This window comes from Heloderma suspectum, chromosome 12 (assembly GCF_057233095.1).
Source record: "Heloderma suspectum isolate Gila_16-S chromosome 12, 16-S_ref, whole genome shotgun sequence".
In the NCBI taxonomy this organism is placed as follows: Eukaryota; Metazoa; Chordata; class Lepidosauria; order Squamata; family Helodermatidae; genus Heloderma; species Heloderma suspectum.
In genome coordinates, this window is record NC_139469.1 from 35,785,954 (window position 1) to 35,808,359 (window position 22,406).

General features: G+C 47.5%; 1 protein-coding gene across 8 annotated transcripts in view; it reads left to right on the plus strand.

Moving 5' to 3' along the window:
* The window catches only part of TNRC6A (trinucleotide repeat containing adaptor 6A), a 103,736-nt gene that overhangs the window by 3,224 nt on the left and 78,106 nt on the right, over window positions 1–22,406 (plus strand). Inside the window, exon 4 of one of the 8 annotated variants that reach the window (XM_084819093.1) lies at window positions 6,460–6,703. The exons of the other annotated variants lie outside the window; for them this stretch is intronic. Within the exon in view, the coding sequence (XP_084675219.1) occupies window positions 6,675–6,703 (29 nt within the window). The 5' untranslated portion in view covers window positions 6,460–6,674. The remainder of the gene's footprint in view (window positions 1–6,459; window positions 6,704–22,406) is intronic. 8 annotated transcript variants of the gene reach the window in all.

A 22,406-nucleotide genomic window follows, 5' to 3' on the forward strand; every position in this document is an offset into this window, starting at 1 on the left:
AGTGTTGAGTTTTTAAGTATTCCCTTTCCATATATTTACTGTTCTCTTTCCTACCCCCTGCAGTTCTTTGAGTTTTATATCTCATTGCTTTTTGTCCCCCAGACTGCTTAAAATGAACGTTTATATTCCTCTTTTCAGGTATAACCACCTTCTGAGATACTTTACCAAATGTTAAAAAAATGATATAGTAGCAGTAAAGATTTATGCAATATAATAGCATATATAACAGCTGGTGAGTATTTAAAACTAGATATACCCATCGGTTAAAAACTAGTTATTCTGAAAAGCATAGTTGAATTAAATAATCATCTAGTGTTAAAAAGACAAGAGGTAGCCAAGGTTCCCCTGGGAGTGAGTGCTTGAGGCAAGGCCTTACCAAAATGACAAATGGTTGTTGAACCCTGACTGAGTTTATGAAGCAGCTTTCTGCACAGCTGCAGTCTTGAAAAGATCCTGCTGCTGTGTGTTTTTTGTTGCTGTAAAGTAACCTCAATAGTTCTACACTTCAGTAAAGGGTCAGGAAGAGTAAGTTTTACTGTTACTGAGCATTGTAGTTTAGAAGCATATGCAGCTGCCTTAAACAAGTCAGATTAGTTGTGTGTTTACCTCAGGGCTGTCTGTACTGACTGGCAGCAGCTCTCCAGAGGGTTAAACAGGAGCCTTTTACCAGCTCTATCTGGGTGCTGCCAGGAGCTGACTTCTTGCCATCTCCAAAAATTGGGACTTTCTGCATGCAAGTACATGTTCTGTCATAGGGCTGTGCCCTCTTCCCTCCTACTGCTTCTAGTTGCTGTTCAGATTTCAGCTCTGATTCTTCTTTGTAGCAATGCTGAGAGGTGAAGAGCTCCTTGTAACATTTTGTAATTCCAAACCTAAATGAGTTAATTCAACTCGTTCATTTATTCTGCCTTTCTCAAGCTCAAGATGGCTGATAACATCAGCAACAAAAACAATTAAAGCAACAGTTCAATACAGTAAAATTGAGAACCAATAAAAATGAAGAAAAGATCAGTTACAGAGTCTCTAGTCAGATTTTCTCTCCTTCAAGGAAGGAGTTTGAACTCGAGCTTCTGTTCCTTTGAAGGAAGAACATGTACTCCCAATCTTGAAAATTGCAGCTGCAAACTCCACCAGAGTGTGCACGTGCCCCCCCAATTACGTCTCATTGTCTCTGTTGACTGCAGAAGGAAGGGCCATTTCCTTTGTAGAAAAGAAAATAGTTGAGAACTTTGATTTACATGAAGGTCTTTGCTTCACATTGATCCTTGTCATGAAGAGTGTGAGTAGCATTTTTGTCAGAAAGATGGGATATTAATTAGATAGATGCAAGTGTAAACACCCTTCTGAAGTACCCAACATTTCCTTTGTTAATGTTGGATAATTTTCTTGGTAAAAGCTGCTGTAGCAAATGAGATTATAGTGAAGGCACAGTGTACATCTGTTTCATTACGGGAGCATTTTATATTGCTTGATACTCATGTTAATTGTCAAGTGTCTCACCACCCACTAGAAGAAAAAGCTTAATTGCAGTACCGTTTTTACTTGTATAAGGGCTGGTTTCAGTTTTAGTTCTACTTAAAGTAGATCCATTGCAATCTGCAGGACCTAAGGTAATCATGACTAACTTAAGTCCCATTGACTTCAGTGGGTCTCCTCTGAGTATAACTAAAACTGGATCCAACTCTAATTTGTGTGTATATAGAACTGGAAGAAATGGAAAAGATTGTACTACTTTTACTGAAATCATGTGGCCTATGTGATGCTACATTTGGGAAGGGCAATCAAAATAGGGTGGGGGCCAGATGTCGCCCAGCCCAGCCCAGCCCAGCCCAGCCCAGCGTGTGCCAGATGACCTCAGGGGACGTGGCCACATCCCCTGGCATCATTTGGTTCCTGGCTGTGCTTGCCCTGCACCCTTTTCCACTGGGGAAGGGATGCTGGGCAGGCAAAGCCACCCAAGTGAGCCGGTGGCTGGAGGAGCGCTCCTCCAGCTGCTGGCTTAGTCCCAGATGCTTTGTCGTACAGCGGGAAGCCACTGAACAGGCAACTCTTCCACCTACCTATATCCCCCGCTGTAATCTCTGATCTGTTATTGGAAATGACGCTAGGGATTTCTCCCAACGGGGTGTTTGGGAGGCCCAGCTTGCCTGCAGAGGAATCCTGGAAGGCTCTGCAGGCTGCATGTGCAATCTCAGTGAGCCAGAGATTGCCCTCCCCTGTGCTACATCAATAACTGCAAAAACTCTGATTAACGTTAGTACTGATTAATGTTACTGAGTGGTAGGCGGCACTATTGCAACCGAAACTCCCCATGACCTGAGTTCGATCCCAGCGGAAGCTGGGTCCCAGGTAGCTGGCTCAGGTCGACTCAGCCTTCCATCCTTCTGAGGTCAGTAAAATGAGTACCCAGCTTGCTGGGGGAAAGGTAGTCACGACTGGGGAAGGCAATGGCAAACCACCCCACTATAGTCTGCCATGAAAACACCAGCAAAAGCGGTGTCCCTCTAGGGGTCAGTAATGACTCGGTGCTTGCACAGGAGGAACCTTTCGATGAGTAGTTACCACTAGGCATCAATGCAATGGAATTGCCCATCATGAGATTTAGAGGTAAAAATGAGAAAGCACAGACCTGCCTATTTAAAATAACAATACCACCCAACCTCTCTTGATGATGCAGCATAAGTAAAAGTAATATAATCAGGCTATCAGCTACTAGTCACGATGGCTATATATTGTCTCCAATATCAGAGGCAGTATGCCTTTCAATACTAGTTTCTGGGAAACAACAGTAGGTGGGTGCTATTGCTCTCATGTCCTGCTTGTGGACTTCCCATAGGCATCTGGTTGGCTACTGCATGAACAGTGTGCTGGGCTAGATAGGCCTTTGGTCTGATTCAGCAGGGCTTCTTATATTCTTAAATGTAATATTTGTGTTGAAGCTGTTTGGAAAGCAGTGCGTGAAGTGACTGGCTGCCAGAGGCTCAGTAATGGATTTTCAAAATGAATATTTAGATAATGGTTGGAGTCTCATTACTCAGCAAATTGGTGCATCCTAGTGCTCTGATTGTACACTGAACTGGGTCATCATAGATGGCCAGCGACCTTAATGCAAATAAGCATATAACAAATTTTAAAGTCATGTGGTAGGTCTTGCTCTTTGTTAGGCACTTTGAGGGCACCTTGTTATATGGGGAAAATGATGATTCTCCCTACATAACATTTGAATGAACTTGCTTAGCAAAATATGCTCTAAGTTGGTAGCTCAACAAATATGTTGTGTATCCTATAATTTTTGTCCAATCACTGTTTTGTTTCTTAAGCCTTTATGAAATTCTCCCCTCTTCCCCCCTCCCAGTTTAATAGACTTTTCTGTGCCATCTAACCTGGCACAGAAACCTCATTGGGTATGCCTGCCTTGCTCTTACTGCATAAATCAGGGGTGTGGAATCTCAGGCCTGGGGGCCAAATCCAGCTCCCTTGGAATCCCCAGGTGGCCACACTCCCTACACAGCCCCCTTTCCCCCAACCACCGATTGTTTGATCGCTTTTGTGCAGTCCCCCTCCCCCTTCTAAAAGGTTGAAATCCCTCTCCTAAGGCTTACTGGCAATAAGAGCTTTTAAGCTCTTACAACATGCTGGCATTTTGGGTCCTGCCCCTTTTGCCTTTGACCCCACCCACCACTGGAATGCAGCCCCTGAGAGCTCCTCTGAAATTGAATTCAGGCCTCAGAGTAAAAGAGGTTCCACATCCTGTCATACACCCTCCACACTATTTTTAAATTAATTGATAAGGTGATTTATGCTCATTCGGGTGCCTTTTCTCATGAAAGAAACTGACCTAAGTTGCTGCCATAGACTAAGCATCAGTGGGTGGTCTGGAGGGCCACCCTAGGTAGGAAGTTGTGGTAAGTTAGATGGTGCACAAGCTACTCCATAACCCTGTGTTCCATGTTTGTTGTTTAGCTGCTCCCACTGGCAGGAGGAGCAGTCGGGCGGTGTGCACCAGCATGTTTGCACAGTTATGATAAGCCGGGTGACCATCTGTGATCTGGACCAGGAGAAGGACGCAGACTGGATGTGCATAACAGAGACCTTGTTGGATGAAGGGGGAGGTGTAAACTTCTCTGTAATGTGTTTTCCAGGGTATTGGGTGCAGCACCAATCATGGCTTAAGGGATGGGGAGAGTGGTACCTGTGGTCCATAAAAGATTCCATCTCTTTGACCAGATACGCCATTTAGCAGTCGGCCAGTTTTGAGTGTCTGTAATAGGGATAAGATGGGAAGTCTGTTGGTGTACCATCCACCTTGCGGCCTAACAATCTCCTGCCTCAGTTGACCAAGGTGGTCTCAGAAGTGGTGTTTAGAACCCCAAGGAGGACTTTAATAGTTATGCTGGGGCTGCCTTGCATGCAGCTCAGGACTTCATGGCTGTCATTTCTTTATTTATTGCATTTCTGTACTGCTTTTCTGGAACCATCCAAGGCAGTTCACAAAAATTCAGGAAACAAAAATCATAAACAAGTAAAGACATAGTAAACTGGTAAAAAAACTTTTAAAACCATAACAGCAATTTTAAAAGCCAAATTAAAAAGATACCTTGTATTTATTATATGTCATGACAACAGTGGGATAGCCTCAAATTATGTCTGGCCCAGCACATGTGGCAGGACACATAGTGGACTGGGTCTTATGTACTGGAATGGGGGAAGGTAATCCGTGGGTGGAATTGCCTGTGGTGACTTTGTCATGGATAGGTCACTATCTGGTCAGGTTTGGATTCCAAGCGGTCTCTAACCTTTGGATCCGGATGGTTTCCTGATGTCCCTGTGGGATTTTCTTGCAGAATTGGCCTGATCCATTCCTGGGTATGGGGTGAGTAGGACTACCAATCACACTTAAATGTCCTTGGCCAGACGATAGGGTAATATCGGCTCCTTGGTATTCTGCGGACCTGAGAGTGATGAAACAGCAGCACAGTTTAGAGCCTATTTAGGGCTTTCTCTGTGGCTGTGGTGGTACTGAAAAAAGTTTATTTCTCCACCACCATTGTGTTTGCACAGTGTCAGCCAATGGATCTCTTTGGGGTGATCCAGGGCCTACTTACTACATGCTTTTGATATCACTGACCATGGTAGCTTTCTGAACTGTCTGTGAGATGGGACAGAGGCACGATTTAGGGTGTGTCCAATCCTTCCTGAGGGGACAGATCTAGAAGATGGTGTGGAGAAACTTTAGATCCACCCCTTGGCCATTGATATTTGGAGTGCCTCAAGGTTCTGTCTTGTCTCTCATGCTTTTCAACATCTGTATGAAACTGCTGGGCCCCATGTACATGGGGGTCTTACTCCTGGTCTACTCCACCCCCAAGTCAATCGTGGTAGATGACCCACTCTGCTCCCCATAGCTAACCTGGTGTTTCTTGCTCTAAATCTGGGTTTTTTTCAAACTCATTTTGTGACGATTTTTCTGTCACAGCGGCTTCAGTGCAGGGTGGGAGTCTGTGTGACCTCAGCTGGCTTCGGCGCGGGCTGGTGGAAGTGATGCTGATTGGCGGAAGGGAGAGTAGCAGGGGTGTGGGGAGAGCAGAGGGGTAAACTTGTCTACTTGGAAGTAACTCATTGCCTTCTGTTCCATGTCGCTGCCTCTCACTTTAAGTAGATAAGCTTGGGAGCAGGGGCAACAGAGCCAGTCTTGCTGTTTTAAAACTATGCAGCTACACAGGAGCACAGCTGAAAAATGGTGGCTCTTTTCCTCTCACTTTAAATTGCCATTGAGCTTGAGAGTGGGGATGGGAGCCATCCCTGCTGTTTTAAACCACAGCCAGGAGGGATCACAGCTGAGAAATGATTGGGGCCCGTTGATTCAAAACTGTGCAGCTGATAAAGGGTGGATGCCAGGATGGATAATTTTCATAAACATGTACTCAGAAGCACTTCATTGAGCCTGTGTTTGTGGGGGGGGTGGGGAGCCTGTTGATTGGGCAGTTAATATACATCAAAGACTATGTGCTAGTCGCTCTCCCTCGTCCCCACTCTGCGCTTTCTGCTCTCAGTGCCTGCTCAGTCTCCAGAGGCAGTGGCTGCCTGCTTGCCTGCACACCTCAGAAATGTATGTGTGTGTGTGTAGGGTATGTGGGGTTTGTCATGAACATCTACTCGTAAGTAAGTCCTGCATTGCACTTCGTTGAACACACGAGAGAGGGGGAGCAAGCCTCGGCTTGTTGGCTCTCCTACACCTATGCAGTTGCTGACGTTCATTTCTATTTCTTTATATATTTATTAGATTTATTAGCCTCCCGTTTATTAACTGACTCACCCGCCCCAGCCTAACTAATGTGGCTTCAGTTCCCGTATACACCGCAAATGTGGAGAAATACAGCACTGCGTGTACCATGGAAGAGCCAATTCTGTGAAAATGTGGATTTTGCCCAAATGGCTTCACAAAGCGTTTCTATTTAGATTGCCCCCTGGAGAAGTCATCCTGATGGTCGAGCTGAGATTTCATCAGTGTGCTGATGGCATGCAGCGCTGGCTCTCTTCCACCATTTTATCCCAGGCTGTTCCTATGTTGGAATTAATGAGGACTAATAAGCTAAAGCATAATCCGGATAAGAATGAAGTACTGTGGCTTGGTAAATCTCCTAACCTGGATGGAAGTTTAGATCTGACTCTGGATGGGATCACACTCCCCCTGGATGGCCAGGTATGCCGCCTGGGAGCACTCCTGGACTCAATGCTGTCTATGGAGGTGCAGTTGGTGTTGGTTGCCTGGAGTGCTTTTTTTCTCAATGCATATGTTTTATTGCATCTTGTATTTTGTTGTTAATTGTTTTTAGCAGTTTTAAATTGCTTTTATTTTTAATGTTTTAATCTTTGTTGTAAGACCCCTTGAGTCTTTTTTTTTTTTTTTTTTAGAAAGGAGTCTAATAAATTGAATAAATAATAAAAATAACAGTTTAGGCTGGATTAGCAACTGTGGCCCTAATTAGAAAAAGCTCACCTAGCCATAGCAACTCATGTCCAAGTTAGATTACCATAATGTGCTCTACATGGGGCTGCCCTTGAAGACTGTTTGGAAACTGCAACTGGTAACAGAATGCAGCAGCTAGAACGCTTGTGGGAGATAGGTTAGATCATATTACACCTATTCTGTATTGTTTGCATTGGCTGCCTATTCGTTTCCGGGCCCAAATCAAGGTGCTCATTTATGAATCTAATAATTAAGATCAGTGTCAAAGGCCCTACTCCCTGGCCCAGTACCAGGAGCCATTGGGCTGGCGGATACTAGGGACAGGGCTTTCTTAGTGGTAAGCCTATGTCTTTGGAAGTCACCGCACCACTCTTGCCTTTTTTAAAAAAATCTGAAGACAAATTTTGGATTGCATTTGGTACTTTAAAAGTCTTTAGCTGCTCCTGCTGCTTGTATGTGTTTTCAAAATTGTAATTGAATTTTCATGTTTTGTAATCTTGTAAACTGCCATTTGAGGGCAATGCACCCTGAAAGTTGGCTTAATAGTCCTTTAAATAAGTAAACTATGAAGAACCCATGGGTGGTCAGGGAAGAAACATGTTTTGTATGGAATGGGAGTATTCGGAAGGGAAACGAACTTTCCTTCCTTTCCCGGTAAAGGATCAAGATTATTACCAACTACTATTTCTTGCTTATAGTAAACCTGTTCCCCTGGAGAGAGTAGCAGGTCCCAGACTGGTTGCTTGAACTAGCTTTTGGTTGCAGGCTAGCTGGTAAAATACCTTGAATGCTAGTAGCTTTTGTTTTTGTACTTACCAGGAGGCTGTGTAACCTTGATACTTAAGTTCCTAATTTTGCTAGTGTGATGGCTCCAGTTGACTAGACATGTCTCATTCCTCTGCAACAGAGTACCGTGGTGAGAAAAAGTTTGCGAACCCTTTAGGATTGTCACATACTTCCAACCTAAAATGTTATTAGATCTTAATCTAACCCCATAATCCTAGATAAAGAACAATAGATAACCCAACTAAACAAATGACACACAAACATGATGCTTTTTCAACACTTATTTTTCCACAACCGATTCAACATTGTTGTACATTGCCCAGAGTGGCTGGTTGACCAGCCAGATGGGCGATTAATAAATGTAATAAATAAATAAAAAAACATTCAATATCCACCTGTGAAAAAGTATGTGAACCTTTAGCGTCAGTACCTGTTGGCACGCCCTTGAGCAGCAATAACTTCAAGTAAGCATTTCCTGTAACTGTTGGTCAGTCTCTCACATCCGTTTTTGAGGAATTTTGGCCCATTCCTCCCGCAGAACTGCTTCAGTTCAGTGGCATTTGAGGGCTTCCTTGCATGAACAGCTTCCTTCAGGTCCTGCCACAACATTTCAATGGGGTTTAGGTCCAGAATTTGACTAGGCCATTGTAAAACACAGAGTTCCTTCTTCTGTAGCTATTCTTTTGTAGATCTGCTTGTATGTTTAGGATCATTGTCTTGTTGCATGACCCACTTTCAGTTCAGCTTCAGCTCCAGGATGGATGGCCTGACATTCTCCTCTAGAATCTTGAGATACTGCAGAATTCAGTGTGTCAGTGTCAATGATGGCAAGCCGTCCAGGCCCACAGGCGGCAAAGCAGGCCCAAACCATCACATTCCCACCACCACACTTGATGGCTGGGATGAGGTTCTTCGTTTGAACTCAGGGTTTGTTTTTCACCAAACATAACATTTCTCAATGAGGCCAAAAAGTTCTACCTTTGACTTGTCTGTCCAGAGAACACTGTTCCAGAAATCTTGGGGATCATCTATGTGATCTGTAGTGAACTTCAGATGGGCAGCAATGTTCTTTTTAGAGAGCAGTTGTTTCCTCCTGGCTTTCCTCCCATGAACGCCATTCTTGTTCAGTCTTTTCTCCTACTGAGTGCAGGAGGCCAGCCAGTATGGGGAAGGTTCTGCTTCCAGGACCGAGAAGGCAGTCTCCAAAATTAACTTCCAGAGGAGGCGGGGCCTCCCCTGTGTTCGTCATTTTTGACTTCTTGCCTCGTGGAAGGAGGCAGCGTCTCCAGGCTCTCGCGTGCGAGAGCAACTTTTAAAAAAGGCGGGGGGGGGGGAGAAAACAGCACAACTCCTGGTCACAGTGCGGGGGAGGCGACTGCTCCTCCGGCACACAGAGGGACAGCTCGCTGTGCGGAGAAGGACTCTAGACTCCCCCGCCCCCTGGGCTTCTTCTTGCTGTTGCACAGGCGTGGTGGAAAAAGCCTCGGCAGGTGCCAGGACCTGCAAGGGATGACGGCGGCTTCCTTCCCCCTCTCCCTCCATGGAGCTCAAGCGGTCCGGAGATGGTGAGTCAGACAGCAGCAAGGAGGCAGCCTCCCCTCGTGATCCCCCCCTCATTTCCCCACCACCACCCAATCTAGGGACTGAAAAGGCTGAAAACTCAGGACAAGCTCTTCAGCCCCACGCTCCCACTTGGAACTCAGGAAGGGTGAGAAATAGGGAACTCCAGTTCCCCTCCTTCCCCATCACAGGAGCCCCCGAAGGGAGGGGTGGAAGACCTGGAATCCAGCTAGAGGTCCAACCTCGAGGGCCAGCCCCCCCCCCCCCCAACTCTGGGAAAGGGAGAGCTCAATGCTGGATTTACTGAAGGAGGCCATTAGCCAAATCAGACATAAGGCCTCCCCCCGGGCGAGGGCGAGACACCGTGTACGCTCCCACAGGAGCTCATCCAGGGAAAGGGCCTGTCACAGGCTCCGTGCCTGCTTGCGTTCGTCCAGCCACAGCTCTGTGGACGTTCAGAGCAACAGCTCACGCCACAAACAGAGACGCAGTTGCACCCCCTCCACGCATACCCACTCTAGGGAAAGCAGGCGGAGGGGAGGGAGGAGCTCTCAGGCAGATCCCGCTCCTTCTCAAGTAAGGGCTCCTCTGGAAGGAAGCGCACCAAATCCCCATCTCCAGCCATCCAGAGAAAAAGGTCAAGGAAATGTGGAGAAGGGAGCTGAAATACCAGATCCCCTTCCTCATCCCTGACCTACCTCTCCGACTCCCAAAGTTCCAGAGCCCCTTCCTCCAGTTCAAGCTCACCAGAGCCTGAAGGGGGAGACAAGCCCAAGGGAAAACCCCAACAGCGCCGTCTTTTCTCCACTTTCCAAATGCCTTAACATCCTGGATCTTACAGACCAGGAAGAGGTCACAGCACCCCTCCAAAGTAGAGCAAAGAGGGCAGGGGCGGCAGCAGCTTTTCCATCACCCCCTCCCCCAAATTTGCCACTTCCACTAAGTCTGGAAGAGAGTCTATGCAAGGAGTGGTCTAATCCATCTAGATCTAAGACACTCCACCGGCACTGTGAGAAGTTCCATCGCCTACAAGAGGATGCCATGCAGAATCTGGTCACCCTTAGAGTAGAGGAACCACTCACAGCCCTCAGTTCCAACGCCCCCCTGACCTCCGAGCAGGACGAGCTTCCCTCAGACCAACACGATCGAAGAACTGAGGCAGCCCTTCGCAGAGGCTTCGAGGCCTCAGCAACATCCATGTGGGTGGCAACCACGTCTACCATCATTGCCAGGGGCATCTTCATGATGGCAAACAGTCTGCTCCAGGGCATAGACCTAGGGAAGGATGCCCGTGAAACCGTTAAAGACATGGCAATGGCAGCAGCTTTCCTAGCTGATGCGTCGCTAGATTCCTTCCAGTTGGGGGCAAAGGCCACAGCGGCCAATGTCGTGGCAAGAAGAAACATCTGGCTACACAACTGGGGGGTGGACGCCAAAACCAAATCCAACCTTTCAGGCGTCCCCTTCACAGGTAAGCTGCTGTTCGGGGAAGCCTTGGACGAACTGCTGGTAGAGACAAGGAACGAGAAAAAAGCCTTGCCGAACCCAGCAAAGAAAGAGACAAAGCAGTTTCAAGCGAAGCCCAGACCTTTTTGCCCCTTCAGACCATCCTTTCCCTCCACTTATGTCCCTAGGGAGGGAAAAGCCAAACAACAGCTTGACTCCAGGGCCAAGCCTGGCAACCCCAGAGGACCCCCACGGTATTCCAAGACCACCAGTTCAGCATGACTCACCCCCAGTGGGGGGACAGCTGCAGGACTTCTCAAATGCCTGGAGGTGGCTCTGCTCTGACGGCTGGGTCCTGGAAACGGTGACGGTGGGCTACACTATAGAGCTCCGGAGACCACCCAGGGAGTGCTTCTTCAGCTCCCCCCATTGAAAGGACCCATTTGAGGACTCTCAGCCATACAACATCTCCGTCAGATCCAAGCCATCGAGAAGGTGCCTTGGAAAGAGAGGGGACAGGGCAACTTCTCCCTCTTCTTCACAGTCCAAAGAGGAACGGGAGGACCAGGCCTATCCTGGACCTGAAGAGGCTCAATTGCTGCCTGAAGAAGCAGAAATCCATAAAGGAGAGCCTCCGAAGAGGAGTCTTCCTAACCCCGGTGGATCTGGCAGAAACCTACCTACACATTCCCTTCCAGCCATCTCACCGCAAGTTCCTGCACTTCAGCTATGGAACAAAACAAGTCCAGTTCAAGGCTTTTCCGTTTGGCCTAGCCACAGCTCCAAGAGTGTTCACAAAGATCCTCCTGGCCCCAGTGGCCTACCTGAGGTCAAAGGGCATCCAGCTGCCCCCCTATTTGGACGATATTCTAATCCACTTGTCAACATGGGAGCAGTGCATGCAAGACACCAGTATCACCCATTCAACCCTACAGTCTCTGGGGTTCATCATCAACGTAAAAAAGAGCTCCCTGTCACCCTCACAGTCTATACTCCACCTGGGGATGACCCTGAACACAGCTGTGGACATTATGACACTATCCCTGGACAGGCAGGCTACAGTAAGCTCGCTAACAGCCCAGATCCATGTCGAAAATAAACCCTGCCTCAAAGAGCTGGCAAAATTGCTGGGCATGATGGTCTCTTGCCAGGAAACTGTCCAGTGGGCAAGGTTTCATACAAGGCCCCTGCAGTCGTTCCTCCTGGCCTTCCAGACAGAAATTTCAGCCAACATCTACCTGGCAGTGCGGATGCCAACAGAAGTCTCTCACTCCCTGTCTTGGTGGGCACACCCACCCAACCTTGTGGTGTGGGGGGGTGTCCCCATCCAGACTCTCATTCACCACTCTGACCACAGGTGCTTGTCTCATGGGGTGGGGAGCTCTCTCTTTCCTCCTCTACCCCTCATCCCGAAGGTGATCCGGAAGCTGAGGGACCAGTGGGCGGATTTGATCTTGATAGCATCCAATTGGCCGAGGAGGCCATGGTACGCCAACCTGGTGAACCTATCGACGTCCAAGCCTCTGACCTTACCGCCCCAGCACGACCTACTGACTCAAGGCCCAATCTCACAGCAGGACCCAGGGTTTCTGTAACTAACAGCCTGGAAGTTGAGCGGAAAATGCTAGGGTCCCAGGGCTACTCCTCTAGGGTAGTTTCCATCCTCCTAGCCTCCAGGAAATCCTCCACTAATAAATCATATGAGCGCACCTGGAAGGCTTTCATCACATGGGCCCACAGTGCAGGGAGGGACCCACTATTTACCAGCATAGGAGATACCCTGGAGTTCCTCCAGGAGGGCCTGTCAGCAGGCCTTAAAACTAATACCCTAAGGAGACACGTTTCTGCCTTAAGTTACATTTGAGGGGAGCTGGGGGGGGGTCCCTAGGTTCTCACTCCCACATCAAGAGGTTCCTGAGGGTGTCATTGATCAGTCCTCCCTCGGTGAGGAGGTTCCCCACATGGAGCTTGGCTGTCCAAACATTGGCTGTGAGCTCACCAGGTGCTTCTGAGAGCTCCAACTGAATTGGGGGTGTGTGGCCTGAGTACTCCCAGCAGCTGAGTGGGCGGGAAGCTTCAGTCTGTTTCCTGCCTCCCAGCTGAGCAGAGCAGAACAGAGCAAGCTGCTCCAGCTGGTCCAGGGACTACAGAAGCAAGCAAGCTCCCAGAGAGCGAGTGACGAGTGGACAAGGGGAGCAAACAGGAGTTGGCCAGGGGAGTTCAGCAGGGGAGGTCAAGGGGGAGGCCCCTACCATTTTTTTTCATTTTTTGTTTTATTTTATTTTTAACTAACTTTTTTCCATTTATTTGTTTTGTAACACACATGTGGGACTCTGCTTTTAACCTCTACTGAGTAGAGGAACAGGCACAGGCTCGTCTAGAACAATCACAAAGCTAGACACAAAAAGGGAAAAGAGGCAATGGAAAATGGAAAAGAGGCACCACTCTCCAGTGGTGGTGACCTGCAAGGTGTGTGCAATGTTTGTTTTCTTGCCTGAGAGCAACATGGCCTACACCTGCAACAAGTGCAAGTTGATCATGCTGCTGGAGGAAAAAGTAAGTGGACTGGAGCAGAAACTGTCGACCCTCTGGGGAATAAGAGAAGACAAAGAGTTCTTGGACAGAATGGGGGAACTACAGCAGCAAAGGGAAGACCAGAAGCTTGAAGAGCAACAGCAAGCTGAGGCAGTGGGAAATGCTGAGGTGAAGAAAAATGCAGTAGAGGATACTCCTTGGAAAAGGGTGACAGGAGAAGAAGAACTAGACGCCACTCTGCACCAGTGGAAGCAGTGGAGCTGTGGAACTGATTCCAGGTACTTGCGGATGAGACTGGAGGACAGCCTGCAGAGGAAGAATCACAGGGGAACCTACATGAGAGTGAGCAAGAGGCTGAAGGTCAGTGAAACAGAGGCGATGAAACCCAGGCCTACAACAAGAAGAGAAGAGTGGTAGTAGTGGGAGACTCCTTGCTGCGTGGGATCGAGACCCAAGTATGTCACGAAGACCTGTGGACTCGCCAGGTATGTTGTCTCCTGGGAGGACGGATTAGAGACGTGACTGAAAGGTTGCCTGCACTCATAAAGCCCACTGACAGGTATCCCTTTCTTCTCATCCATGTGGGAACAAATGATACCGCCAACCGGAGCTACCAAGAAATCACGTCAGACTTTGAAGCTCTGGGAAGGAAACTCAAGAACTTTGGGGCCCAGATAGTTTTCTCATCCATCCTTCCAGTAGTTAGAAGAGGGATAGAAAGGGAACGAAAAATACTCCGGGTGAATGACTGGCTACGAAGGTGGTGCCGACAAGCGAGATTTGGATTCTGGGACCACGGGCTATACTTCCTGGAAGATGGGCTGTTGGCGAGGGACGGGTTGCACCTCACAAAGGCTGGGAAGAATGTGTTTGGCCACTGCATGAAGAACTTCATTAAGAGGGCTTTAAACTGAAACCTATGGGGAAGGGAGATGTAATGTTGGGGGTAACAATGGACGTAGGCGCATGCACTGCAACAGAGAGAACAGCTCTGATAGTGCCCAATTATAGTCTTCAGACACATGTAGGAAGAAAGCCAGACTATGAAGCACGTGGTCTTCGATGTCTATATACTAATGCCCAGAGTATGGGAAACAAACAGAACGAACTTGAACTCTTAATACAAGAGGGAAATTATGACTTGATAGGTATAACTGAGACTTGGTGGGACGACTCTCATGACTGGAATAGAGCAATGGAAGGATATAACTTGTTCAAAAAGAACAGGAGGAACAGAAAGGGAGGTGGGGTTGCACTGTATGTGAAAAATACATATCTCTGCACAGAAATACAGGAGGAGGAGCTTGGTAGCCCCATCGAGAGCATCTGGATCAAAATAAATGGAGCAAAGAATAAAAGGAACCTGGTGGTCGGAGTCTACTACCGGCCACCCAACCAAGGAGAAGACGAGGATGAAACTTTTGAAAAGCAAGTAGTGTTTTAAGGAAGCATGATGCAGTAGTAATGGGGGACTTCAATTTCCCCGATACTTGTTGGGAGACAAATTCTGCAAAACATGGCCCCTCCAGGAAATTCCTGACTTGTGTGGTGGATAACTTCCTCCTACAGAAAGTAGAGGAAGGAACTAGAGGATCGGCTATCCTTGACTTGATCCTAAGCAACAGAGATGACGTAGTGGATAAAGTAGCAGTTACAGGAAGTCTGGGGGAAAGCAACCATGTAGTACTTGAGTTCTTGGTTCTAAGGGAAGCAAAAGCCAAGTGTAGTCAAACGCGTACCCTGGATTTTAGGAAAGCTGATTTTAATAAACTCAGAACAGTAAGGTCCCATGGCAAGCGACGCTAACAGGAAAAGGAGTCCAAGATGGGTGGGAGCTTTTAAAAAAGGAAATTCTCAAGGCACAATCACAAACAATTGCAACAAGAAGAAAAGGTGGAAGACAACAGAAGAAGCCAATGTGGATTCACAAAAAGCTTAGGGATGACCTGAAAAAAAAAAAGGACACATATAGGAAGTGGAAAGAAGGCCAAGTAACAAAGGAAGAGTACAGGCAGGTAGCACAGAATTGCAGGGATGATGTCAGGAAGGCTAAAGCTGAGAACAAGCTGAGGATAGCGAGGGATGCTAAAAGCAACAAAAAGGCTTTCTTCAGCTACGTGCATAGTAAAAGGCAGAGGAAAGAAATGGTGGTTCAGCTATTAAATAAGGATGGCAAAACGATAAGAGATGGCAAAGAAAAGGCAGAAGTGCTCAATTCCTACTTTGGCTCAATCATCTCCCAAAAGAGGGTCTATGACCCCCCTGGCAAAGGCGAAGTGCAGGGTGAAGGGGCAGGATTTCAGCTTGAGATCGATAGGCATACGGTCAAGGAACACCTCATTACTTTGAATGAGTTCAAATCTCCAGGGCCAGATGAACTGCATCCTAGAGTAATAAAGGAACTGGCAGAAAAACTCTCAGAACCACTGTCTGTTCTCTTTGAGAAATCATGGAAGACGGGTGAAGTGCCCGATGACTGGAGGAGGGCTAATGTTGTCCCTATCTTCAAAAAGGGTAAGAAGGAGGAACCTGGGAACTACAGACCAGTCAGTCTGACATCAATCCCTGGGAAAATTCTGGAGCAGATGATAAAGCAATCCACTGGAAGCACCTTGAAAACAATGCAGTGATGACTCGAAGCCAACATGGATTTGTCAAAAACAAGTCCTGCCAGACGAATCTGATCTCATTTTTTGATCAAGTCACCTCCCTTGTAGACCGTGGGAATGCTGTAGACATCATATACCTCGACTTCAGCAAAGCTTTCGACAAAGTGCTCCATGATCTCCTGATGAGCAAACTAGCTCAAAGTGGGCTAGATGAAACAACGATCCGGTGGATCCACAGTTGGCTACAGATTCGGACTCAAAGAGTGCTTATCCATGGGACCTTTTCAAATTGGGGAGAGGTAACGAGTGGGGAACCGCAGGGCTCAGTCCTGGGCCCAGTGCTCTTCAACATTTGTATTAATGACTTGGAGGAGGTGGTGCAGGGAATGCTGATCAAATTTGCAGAGACACAAAATGGGGCGGGATAGCTAATACCCTGGAAGACAGGGCTGCATTAATAGAAGTATAGCTTCCAAATCCTGGGAAGTACTAGTTCCCCTCTACTCGGCACTGGTTAGGCCTCATCTCGAGTACTGTGTCCAGTTCTGGGCACCACACTTTAAGAAGGATGCAGACAAACTGGAGAGGGTTCAGAGGAGGGCAAAGAGCAATACGACAATGGAACCAATTACCTAGGGTGGGGACGGGCTCTCCCACACTTGAGGCGTTCAAGACGAGGCTGGACAGCCATCTGTCAGGGATGCTCTGACTTGGATTCCTGCATTAAGCAGGCGGTTGGACGCTATGGTCTTGTAGGCCCCTTCCAACCCTACTATTCTATGAGTCTATGAGCTTCAATGCTGTGCTCAAAGCACTGTCCAAAACCCCATTTGAAGCCCTAGGGGCCGCCACCCTTAAGGTGTTGTCCCTCAAGATAATATTCTTTCTGGCTATCATGTCTGCCAGGAGGGTGTCCAAACTGGGGGCTCTCTTGGCGGAGAAGTAGTTTTGTATTTTTCACAGGGACGAGGTGGTCCTCTGCCCAGACCCATCCTTCATCCCCAAGTTCAACTTGGACTTCCACAGAGCCCAGGAACTGATCATCCCATCTTTTTGCCCTCGCCCTTCCAACACCCAGGAAAGGGAGTGGCATACCCTGGATGCCAGGCGGGCCCAGGTAGAACTAAACCCCACAGACAACACAGTGCCCTCTTTGTGTCCTTCAGACCATCCTCCTTAGGCAAAAAGGTGTCAGTAGCCTCTCTGGCATGCTGGCTTCGCAAGTGCATTGTGCTGGCCTACACTTCAAATGGCCTAACAGTCCTGGAGTGAATATTGGCCCACTCAGTTAGGGGGATGGCCACATCAGCAGCCTTCTGGGGTAGAGCTCCCCTTGAGGAAATCTGCAAGGCAGCCACATGGTCTGTGCATACATTTACACGTCACTACAAAATCAATCTGTTTGCCTCTGCAGAGGGTGCCTTCGGCAGGAGGGTCCTCCAGAGGGTTCTGTAGCCCTAGCAGGGGGCTGGCCTAAGGGTTTGTTGACCCACCAAGGGATGAACTCCTTTGGCACATCCCTGTACTGGCTGGCCTCCTGTACTTGGTGGAGAAACGGAAGTACTTTACTTACCGGTGAATTTCTGTTCTCACCGAGTGAAGGAGGCCAGCTAGGCCCGCCTGGGCCGGCCTCCTTCTAGGCGATTCTTAGCTAGGCAGGCTTCGCCACAGTTGCTCCTTCAGCCTGATTGTCAATCAAGGTTGGCAACCGAAGACCATCAAGACGGAGGGCTTCCGAGGAGTTTCTACGACTTGGAAGACTCAACTGAGGAACATTGGGGAGGCCCCACCTCCTCTGGAAGTTAATTTTGGAGACTGTCTTCTCGGTCCCGGAGGCGGAACCTTCCCCGTACTGGCTGGCCTCCTTCACTCGGCGAGAACAGAAATTCACCAGTGAGTAAATTTCCGTTTTCTGATCGTTGAGTCATGAGCAGTCACATTAGCCAAGGTGAGAGTGGCCTGCAGATCTTTGGAAGTTACTCTGGGGTTCTTTTTGACTTCCTGGATGATGTGCCAGTTTGTTTTTGGAGAGATTTTGGTAGACAACCCCTCCTGGGTAGAGTGACTGTGGTCTTGAACCTTCTCTACTTGTAGACTGTCTGACAGTGGATTGGTGGAGTTTTGTAACTCCTTCTAGACTGATGAGCAGCAATAACACCTTTTCTGAGGTCCTCAGAGATGTCTGGGCACCACACTTTAAGAAGGATGCAGACAAACTGGAGAGGGTTCAGAGGAGGGCAACGACCATGATCAGGGGACTGGAAACAAAGCCCTATGAGGAGAGACTGAAAGAACTGGGCATGTTTAGCCTTGAGAAGAGAAGACTGAGGGGAGATAGGATAGCGCTCTTCAAGTACTTGAAAGGTTGTCACAGAGAGGAAGGCCAGGATCTCTTCTCAATCATGCCAGAGTGCAGGACACGGAATAATGGGCTCAAGTGACAGGAAGCCAGATTCCGGCTGAACATCAGGAAAAGCTTCCTGACTGTTAGAGCAATACGACAGTGGAACCAATTACATAGGGAGGTAAGTGGGCTCTCCCACACTGGAGGCCTTCAAGACGAGGCTGGACAGCCATCTGTCAGGGATGCTCTGACTTGGATTCCTGCATTGAGCAGGGGTTTGGACGCTTTGGCCTTGTAGACCCCTTCCAACTCTACTCTTCTGTGATTCTTTTGATTGTGGCATGATGTGTTTCCACACAACCGTTTGGTGAAGACCAAACTCACAAAGTCTCTCATTCTTTTATAGGGTCTACCTAATTACTTAAACACCTGATACTAATTATTCTCTTTAATTGAGCTGATGCAACCAGGGGTTCACCTACATTTGCACGTGCTGTCAAGGTTCCTCTGTTGCCTCCTGAATACGCCAATAGCCAAAATCAACACTCAGACAAAGGGGCTGCTTTCCAAGGCTTTAATTCCATTTATCCTAATGAGGCATACAGATGCTAATTGCTTGAGACTCCGAGAAACTACAAAGGAACAGCCATCTAGGGGTTTCTAAGGGTTTGGACGTCAGTTGATCTCCGTTTGGGAAAAACGCGGCAATTCTCTGAACTTAAGGGGTGGGAGGGGAAGATCTCCCCCTCTCCCATGATGCTTCTGGGCGCAGCTGTTGACGTCGAGCCAATCGGGCTGAGCGCCGAAGCTCGGCCCCTGTGATCTCTCGCTTGTGCCTGCATCTGCGCCTCGCATCTAAAAGTTCAGGTTGTCCCTCCCTTTTTACGCCTGGTTCACTGTTGCTCCCAGAGATGTGAGAAGGGAGGGGCTCCCCCTCCAGCTGCGCCTCTGAAGTCTGAGAGAGTTCCTCCCCCATAAGTTGTCTCTCCTTCTCAGAATCAGAGCTGCTTTGGGACTCTATGGGCTCAGATACAACCCTGACACGTACCATGACTCTTGTACTGATTGTAATTTATACATCTTTTATTTCACAAGACACGGAATTGGTTAATATAAACCCTACTGGATATGTAGAAAAGGACCGGTTTTGATTCACAAAGGCTATCATGGTAAAACTATGGAATTTCTGTAATTATCATTAGGGTTCACAAACTTTCTCACTACTGTATCTTGCACTATGGAGGTAAATAAAATAATAGTTGCCTAAAGGTATTATGTCTCTACAGTTTAGGAATTGTCAGCCTTTGGCCCAGTGCAGCTCTTTAAGTGTCGTTACCCCAGGTTTCCCCACTTTTTGAATTTCAGGCAATCTGGAGAGAGGTGGGTTGAAATGGGTAGGAAAGAAGATGGGGAGTATGCTGCAGCCTGTGGCATCGTTGTTGAGGAAGTGTTGGTGTCAGTTTGCAGGCCTTCCACTTTAAGAAGTTGGACCTCCTAGGGCCTTTCTGTTTTAAAATGTTCCAGTTTGTGCTTCACATTTCCCATTGGTTCCTTTTAAGATTGTGGCTTAGTGTTTGGTCTTGGGGTCGATACATTCTGTAGTATAAACCTGAACGTTTTGAAATAGCTCAGTTTGAGTTGCCTTTTATGTTACTTCTCAAAATGGGGGAGAGACAAAGAAAAACTTGAATTCCAGTTAAACGTTTTAAAAATCCTATGGGGATTTTTACAGAATCCTATGAAACTCAGAAGTCTGCATGCTGTGCCATGCAGGGTGCAATCCTATGGGGATAGGTGGCCACCTCCGAACTCGGAGGTGGCTGCCTATCCAATGCAGGGCAGGCCAAGCAAGGAGGGAATCTTTGGCTCTGTGCTCCGGCTGCCCTGTATTTGAGGCTAGATGGCTGATCTTGGCTATCTAGCCACAGCACATCAGAGTTTTTTTTTGGGGGGGGGGGGATGACACATAGGAAGCATTGTATCAGCCCTTCCGAGGTCCCCGCCCCTGGGAATGCCCCCCTTCCTCCTGCTCCACGCTGCTGTTATGAGTGTGGACCCTGGGACAATCCGTGCTGCCTGCGGGGGCAGGGAGGTGGTTTTCTGGGAACCAACCTTGGAGCACAGGCAATCCTATGGCCGTCTAGCCACTGTCTAGTGGACATAAGATTGCGCCCTAACTTAAACTTGTACAATAGATTAAGTAGATAATTGTCATTTGGCATCAACATTATCTAGAGGAGATATATAAAAATAATGAGGTATAAAAATAACTTCTGGCAGAGGCTAGTATAGTACCTGACAATTGATTCACATCCTCTGCTACTAGTTGTTTTTATTTCTCAGTATTTTTCTATCTCTAGATGATGTTGATGCCAACTGACAATTATTTACTTAATATATTGTACAAGTTAAAGTTGGTGGCATAATATGCAGACTTCTGAGTTTCACAGAACTCCTTTGTCAGTCAAACTAAAAAGTGTTATGCTCCTAGACTAACCTAAATTGGTGTAATAAAAGATTTAGCCTAGTTTTAGCTTCACCAGCGTGCTAGACAGTGCCAGCCTTCAGAACCTAATTACTTTCCTATGCAGCTTTATTCAGATTATTTATCAAGCTGCTGCAAAACTGTGAATGGCTTGTGCATTCCATTGTCTTGGCTGCTTTGATGTGGTCTTGTGCCAGCAAACTTCATTACTGGTGGCTTACATCTTCTCCCTATCAGGTAGCTCAGGGCTTTCCAGGAATTCTAGATCTGCAGCTTTAGAAACCAGGCCTTAATGATTTGAGCTGTCAGATCTCTAAAGGATTCAAGTTATAATGCAAGCATGGTTTGCATGCGTGAAAAAAAGATTTTTAAAGCAACACTGTGATTACCTCTTATCTATTGACTGCTTTGTTAAAATCTACACATCTGTAAGGCTTGTCAAGATGCTCACAAAGAACCGTGGGTTGGGCTAGCGTCATCCTGTGCAGTCTGTTGTCCCTTTCGCTTAGACGAGGCTGAGTATGTGGTGCAGGCAGCAGCTTGACTTGGCAGCACCTGCTTTAAAGCACACTGAGCCACTGAACCCTGTGGCAGTGCACACTTTATAGATGTAGTCAGTGCTTTGTCCTGTGAGGACCAAACTTTGTCTTCACTCTTCTCTAAACTTATAATGAAAAAGCAGCTACAGACAGAAGGGATAAAATGGATGATTTAAACAACAGTTACAAAAAAAACCCAACCCTGTAAATGCAGCATTTTTGTTAAAGAATAACTAATGGAGCAATCCTAATGGGATGGATGGCCACCTCTGAACTTGGAGGTGACCACCTATCCAATGCAGGGTGGGAGGAGGGCAGAGGGGATCTTCTCCATGCTTCGGCCACCTTTCATTTGTGGCTAGATGGCCAATTTCGGTTGTCCAGCTGTGGGACCTTGGAGTGTGGGGTAGGGAGGCCAGACGACACATAGGAAGTTCACATACTGGCACTTCTGAATGCCCCGCCCCCGGGAACGCCCCCTTTCCCCCGCTCCGTGCTGCTGTTACAAGCACAGGCAGCGGGGGAGGGGGTGGGGAGGCAGTTCTCTGGGAACTGACCAATCCTATGGCTGTCTAGCCACTGCCTAGAGGCCATAGGATTGCGCCCTTACTTAATATTAAATAAACTGAACATAAACATGCTAGCCCTGCAGTTTAATTTCTAATATGAATCAGTGCCCTCCGCTAGATACACTGAGTTAATGGAGGCTTTCCTATGTACAGGGCCAATTTGAACATTTCTCTGCCAAACACCAGCATTTCATTTCCACCTGATGAAAATAACTGCTCTAGGCTGCCCAGTAACTATCAGACCTTGCTTCTACCTATCAGCCATGGGTGTTTCATTTTTCTTTATTATTTTGTATGTGTGAAGGTCATCCTAGGCGAAGGCATAGTGAACCAGAAAAGCTCCAGCCAACATGTTCAACAATCCAGGATTATGGGAGTTGTAGTTCAAAACAACTGGAGGACACCATGTTGCCTACTCTTGCTTTAAAATACTCCCACATAAGGGTCTTTCTTACGACAAGTACCCATGGCAGTTATTGAGGTTTGACAGGCAAAGTGACCCATGATCGATGTTTATAAATACTTGTTATTGGTGAATAAATATGATATACAGGTTTTAAGCA